At 36.9% G+C, this 6,960-nt stretch overlaps 1 protein-coding gene across 1 annotated transcript in view; it reads left to right on the forward strand.

The window, feature by feature from the left end:
* Positions 1-2,243, forward strand: part of KLHL14 (kelch like family member 14) — a 97,731-nt gene extending 95,488 nt beyond the window's left edge. The window contains exon 8 of the mRNA XM_050768274.1: positions 143-2,243. Coding sequence (XP_050624231.1) covers positions 143-283 — 141 coding nt within the window. The 3' untranslated portion in view covers positions 284-2,243. The remainder of the gene's footprint in view (positions 1-142) is intronic.
* Positions 2,244-6,960: the final 4,717 nt, after the last annotated feature.

A 6,960-nucleotide genomic window follows, 5' to 3' on the forward strand; every position in this document is an offset into this window, starting at 1 on the left:
TCCATTGCTTTCATTTGGAATTATTTAGCAAGAATGGAGAACAGATATTTTCTTTTCAATATATTAATAAATGTGATCAGTAACATTGCCGCTGCACTTCTCCGACTTCCTTTTCTAAATTCTCCCTCCTCTGTCATTACAGGGGGCCTACAAGTCATCTACAATATGCTATTGTCCAGAGAAAGGAACCTGGACAGAACTCGAAGGTGATGTAGCAGAACCGTTGGCAGGCCCTGCCTGTGTGACAGTTATTCTGCCCTCTTGTGTGCCATACAATAAATAACACCAGGAAACTCTGGAATGAACGGTATCACATTCTAGGAAGCAATGGCACGCGACATCACTATTATAATAGGAACAATGAATTCTAATGGTACAACTGCCAAAACCCACCCCTGGTTTCTGATGATTTACAAGTAACTACAAAAGGAAGACACCTGTTCTTGAACATATACTGTGTCTGTAACCCAGATTGTACCAAACTTCCTGTGGTGACAGACTCCTCCATTTCAGACTGGTTTTAACTTATCCCAGCTTTACAAAAACTCTTCATGTGAATCTTAACTTTCAAAAGGAGAAAGATAAGATACAGAAGACTGGCCCCAGAGAGACCTGAGATCAGTATTGTGCATTGTAGTCTACCTGCATGGGATCTATGTTGACATTTCGGGGATATTGTGTTCAAGAATGATTCCAAATTTGAGCCAGCAAAATATACTGCATTACAGAAATTGCCACTTGATTCTGTATTCTTAACCTTTGGCTACTTCACAGACTCCATTGGCAACACTGTTATTGAAAATCATATAAGATTAAAGAGAGGCATTTTCGTTTCTATACAACTTCATTTCATACACCTTCTGCCCTTATAGCACCTCATGGGATCAGAAAAGAGAAACATGTTGGCTCTTGTAATAAATGCTTTCTACCCTAGGTTCTAAGCTAGACAATGTCATCATTTCTGTATCCTCAATTTTATCTGAAAGATTAAAACAAAACACATTATGTCACTATTCAGTTCATGGAGGTTGTGCTTTTTCCTAACATGTTATTTACTTCAAAAGACAGGATTGACAAATTCAGTCACGTACTATTTTAGAGATTCTGTTATATGATATGTCTGACCCAAATTTAATCCATAATAAAAAAAAAATGAGAGATTGTTTTCAGGAATTCAGGGATGAAAAGAAAGAATAATTTCTGTTAAGTACAATTCCAGTTGTCTTTCTGTTTCTAAAACACAGAACTTACAAGAGCCACAGGAGCCAATTATAGCACCTGACAAAATACTTCTCCTCTTCCTCACCTTTGGGTGGCTCTAGACACTTGACTTACGATCGTTATTCCCCCAATTCATCATATTTTGTTTGTTATCACCAGAGATGCTTGAACTCAGTTAAGCGAGCAATTGCTAGTTGTCTTGAGGAGCATGAGGAATTCAGGAGCAGAAGGTCAGGATAGCATGAGATAGTCTCAGTGTGGCCAACCAAAAGGACAAAACTGACAGGAATGCACATTCGATTTTCACGCCCTTCAGAGCTTGAACAACAACTTTAGGAGTAAATAAAAGCCTAAAATATTTTTTAACCATCCAGAGATGGCGTTGAATCCTTCAACAAATGTGTCATTCAAAACAATAATTAGGGAAATCCCACAGATGAAAAATGCCTTGGTGATAAGCTTTCATGGCAGAGCACGTCAAGATAAATGGGTATACTGGAATCCAATGCCGTTTCTACAGTAAAGTGCAATCTTCATTGTTTTTGTATTTATTTGTATGTTCAGATCCAAAGGATCCGTTGTAAAAATATATATATAAATATATGTATATCCAGTGCAATCAACTTTCATTTCTTTTTCCTTGAAAACATATGAGTATATAGAAAGAAAAGTTACAGTACTCTGTGGGAAAATCTCAGCTGACATCATGAATAGAACGAGGTCTGTTTCAGAACCTTTTGTTGTCAACTGTCACTGTTTCTTCCAAAAGTCACAGTTTATACAAGAACATTTGCTTTCCTTAGACTTGTTCTGAATTTTATTTTTTATTTCTCGCCAAAATAAATAAAAGCATTTATGAGAACTATAAGTAAAGCTTTCTGTATTTCAGAAAGACATAAGTTACTAGAAAGTGAAAAGTGAATAAATAAGTCACAGAGAATGTAAATTTTGTACAGTATTAGAATGTGTAAATGAAGCTTGCTTGGAAGGGGAAAACTTTAAATAAAAACTTTATGTACTAATTCAACTGTTTCTCATATCCTACTTACATAGCATATGTATAAATCTCTACATTAAACTGTTTGAAGGTTTGTGATATGTAAATGCCTAAATATTTTCGTTCTGAAGCTATGATTTACAAGTGTATTTGGCTTTCTCACAATATGTAAATGTATACAGTATGGACAGTGCTAAAATTATGGAATACTTCTGGAAAAGGTTGTCAGTTAAAAATCATATGGAATCTGATGTTTTCACTACAAGGGTGTTACAATAAGACATAACTTACCTGAGATCAAATAACTAAATATTTACACACATTATTAGAAGTACCATATGTGTTAACAAATACTTTTTAAAGGATAGTGAATCACACATTTTATTAAATCAATGATCAAATACATAGTATTTAATTTTATTCTCTTTTAAAGATCTGATGAAGTGGTTGTACAGGGCAATTAAAGGGGCTATGGGAGACATAGGGGGAGCTAAGGCTTGTAGGTGAGGGTAGTAACTGGGCAACCTTCCAGGCAAAGAGCTATGTAAGATCAGGAGCTAGGCTCGGAAGCCTGTAAACTGGGGGGAATTTACTTTAATGCTTCCCAGACAAATCTATCATTAGTGATGATTAAACTCAGAATTAAAGGATCTTTTGATCCTCCCTAGTATTCCACGAGAAAGGGTAATGGAGTTTATTTCTCCTTCCATTGGATCTTCTCCTCCACATACTAGAGTAGCACACTGAAAGAAGACCCGTCTCCTGAGCCAAAGGCTGGTTGCTGAAGTGCTTCTCCAAATCCCCTGAAATACCCAAGGCTCCGGTGCTGACTAAATATCATGAAATGTTAAGAAGACATGCTTATCTTTTCCCTAATCTCAAGAAACCACCTACTTGGTGTCCCTCGCTAGACGGTACTTTCATGTTTTATATTTAGTTAGTTAATACTTGAAGGAATTTTGGGTAAAGTGGAAATATACTGAGGGGGCAAAAAAAGATATTTTTTCTAAGAATACGTCTTAAAACTGGCTAAAACTACAGACCAGATTTTTTAAATTAATTAAGCTGTGTCTGTGAGCTTGAAATTAGTGTCTGCATTTGTTCTATCCTAGTCAGTCAGACTCATATTTTCCCAGCTCTTTGACACTTATATCACTTAACAAACTATATCATTATCAACATGGTAAGTATCAAGTATTCACTGAATATATCCCAAAGGGCATCATTATAAATGCCAGATTTCTGATTAAACTTAATTCTTCAGGTCAAAAGAGTTTTAAAAAACAAATAAATAAGCTAAAATAGGATTAGTAAAGCACACCGAAGCCAACTAATACACACTGATGAGAACCTTGATAGACTGAGTTCTCACAGAAAGGACTGATCATGACTGATCATGCCTGACTTTCTAGAAGCACCTAACCTTGAGGATATGAAAACTTCGGTGGGAAATATTATGCCAATAAGAAGAAGCAGAAGGGTCTATGGAGGAATAAAATATTCAAATGCATAGTATATTTGCTTTGTGTAGCTGTAGCTATATAGTGCTGCTCTGAATTGTAGAATAAATATACACGAAATATAGGGTGGGGTGTCTTTATGGAGGTTATCTTAGTCCATTTTGTGCTGGTAGAACAGAATACCTGAAAGTGGGTAACTTATAATGAGCATAATTTACTGGTTCACAATTCTGAAGGCTGAAAAGTCCAATACCAAGTTTCTGCCATCTGTCCAGGGCCTTCTTACTGTGTCATCCCATGGTGGAAACCAAGAAAGTGAGAGACCCAAGAGAGGCCCAAAGTGCCCTTTTATAACAGCACCAATTCCACCCACGGAGGTGAGACCCTGTGACCTAAACACCTCTGAAAGACCTCACCTCTTAACATTGTTACAATGGCAATTAAATTTGAATATGAGTTTTGGAGGGGACAAACATTCAGGCCATAGCAAAGGTATTCTATATTTGTTGACTCCATAGGCTTGGTGCAATAACAAAAAGTGCATTTCTAGATATGCATAGTAAAAATGTGCTTCAAGAACCCAACACAAAGTTTAGAATAAGAAAAATTTTCTGTAACTTGAAGCTTGAGTGGCCTATTCTATTCTGTTCATTCTATTCTATTCTAGGTTGTTGCTTAACTTATATTAAGGACCCAGTAAATGTTAATTCTCAACATTAGCAGCAGTAGTATTATTTTAGTGTATTTTAGTTCACTAATGATGCTAAAGACAGGACAATGAAGTAAATTAATGTATGGGACTGTCTATTCCTCAAGCACAGAAGAATTATATCACTTCAGATAGAGTAATAAAGTGATCCTTGATTGTAATCTCCCTTTCCCTTCTTTACTTATTAAGCTGACTCTTATTCTGTGGCCTTCCAAATCCCTTACATACAACACAATGATCTGTAGGGGTAAGCCGGGGAAAGGTGAACATCTGGTTGCAGGGAGATAGCAGGCTCTTTGCTTCCAATCACGTTGCTTAAATCTGGAACATTTGACCCATCAGTCGCCTCAGGTGCACATGTTCACCATAATACCAGTCCCACAAAACCTGCCACCAGCACCCAAGCATACCATCGAAACCTGAGAATCACCCCACCTCATCTGCCACCACTGACATCTGTGCACTCTTCTTGGAGGCCGGAGAACAGGCCCACCCAGCCTGCTACCACCACCACCACCACCCACACATGTCACCAGGGGCCTGGAGACTGCCTCACCCAGCCATAGCAGCCACCACTGACACCAGCTCATGCCATCTGAAAGCCTGAGGTTATCTTACTACTGATACTGCCATCATGTATGCCATACCCACTGCCCAGCAACCTGAGGCCTGCCCAGCCACCCAGCCCATTGCTGTCACTGCCATCGTGTAGCCTGGAGGCCCAAGAATTAGTGGGTCTTTCTAGACCCACTAATACCAGTGCCCATGTATGCCACCAGGGGGACCCAAGGACAGGTATACTTAGCTCACCACTGCCACTACAGGGGCCCAAGGACTGGCCCACCTGGCCTCCCCATCCTAAGTAACATCTCACCACAACCTCCACTAACAACTTCAGCCTAAGTCACTGAGGAAATCACAGACACCATTGACACTACTTACAGCCAAAGAAATCATAAACATAAACATACTGCACATACCCAGAATCAAAACTAAAGTACCCTACCCAACTAATACCATACATACATCTACAGGAAAACGTCTTTGTTTATGAAAGGCAATCCAAAACCTGGAAGAAACAACTGTTATACCAGATGTGCAAATATCAACATAAAGACACAAGAAACATTAAAAAAAAAAAAAAGGAAATACGACACCTCCAAAGGAACACAATTCTCCAGAAATAGATTCCAATGAAAAATAAATGTATGAAATGCCTGAAAAAGAATTCAAAATAACGATATTAAACTAGCTCAGTGAGATACAAAAGAACACAGATAAACAATATAAAGAAATCAGAAAAACAATTCAGGATATGAATGAGAAATTCACCAAAGAGGTACATGTCATAAAAAATTGACCAAATAGAAATTCTAAAGCTGAAGAATTCAATGTATTGAAATAAAATATACAACTGAGAGCTTCAACAATAGGCTAGATCAAACAGAAGAAAGAATTTCAGAACTTGAAGACAGGTCTTTTGAAATAACCCAAGTAGACCAAAAAAAGAAAAAGCAATTAAAAAAAAAAGAATGAAAGAGGCCTATGTTACATACCAGACATCATAAAGTGACCAAATGTTCAAATTTTGGGTGTTCCAGAAAGTAAAGAGAGTGGCAAAGGCATAGATAATCTATCTAAAGAAATAATAGACTTCTTTTAAATTTATTTTTTAAATTGTTTAAAAATCTATTTAGAAACAGATTTTTATAAATATCTTTATCTTTATCTTTATATATATTTATGAATATATAAAATATTTATAATATATAATTATAAATCTATACAAATTTATATAAATAACAAAAATATTAATACATGTCTATAAAAGTTTATATTGATAAAAATAGATTTTTATAAATAAAATTCATAAAGAAATAATAGATTTCTTTTTTTTTTTCCAAGGCAGAGTCTTGCTGTGTTGCCCAGGCTGGAGTGCAATTGCCCAATCTCAGTTCACTGTAACCTCTGCCTCCTAAGTTCAAGTGATTCTCATGCTTCAGCCTCCTGGGTAGCTGGGATTACAGGCATGTGCCACTACACCCAGCTAATTTTTGTATTTTTAGTAGGGATGGGGTTTCACCATATTGGTCAGGCTGGTCTCGAACTTTTGTCCTCAAGTGATATCCCTGCCTTGGCCTCCAAAAGTGCTGAGATTACAGGCATGAACAACCATGCCTGGTTGAGAAACAATAGATTTCTTTAAAATTTATTTTAAAGACTTCCTGAACAAAAGATTTAGATAAAAGAAGCTCAAAAATCCCCAGGTACCCAAAAATCCCCAAAAAGGTCTTCTCCAAGGCAGATTATAGTCAAACTGTCAAAAGTCAAAGAGAAAGAGAGAATTCTAAAAACAGCAAGAGAAAAGCATCCTAGCCCCATATAAGAGAACTCCCATCAGACTAATAGTGGGTTTCTCAGGAGAAATCTTACAGACCAGGAGAGAAAGGGATGATATATTCAACGCGCTGAAAGAAAAAACTGCCAACTAAGAGTACTATACCTAGCAAAGTTATCCTTTAAAAAAAATGAAGAAATAATCTTCCCCAGACAAGCAAAAACTGAGGGAATTC

The sequence above is a fragment of the Macaca thibetana genome, chromosome 18 (genome assembly GCF_024542745.1).
Source record: "Macaca thibetana thibetana isolate TM-01 chromosome 18, ASM2454274v1, whole genome shotgun sequence".
NCBI lineage: Eukaryota > Metazoa > Chordata > Mammalia > Primates > Cercopithecidae > Macaca > Macaca thibetana.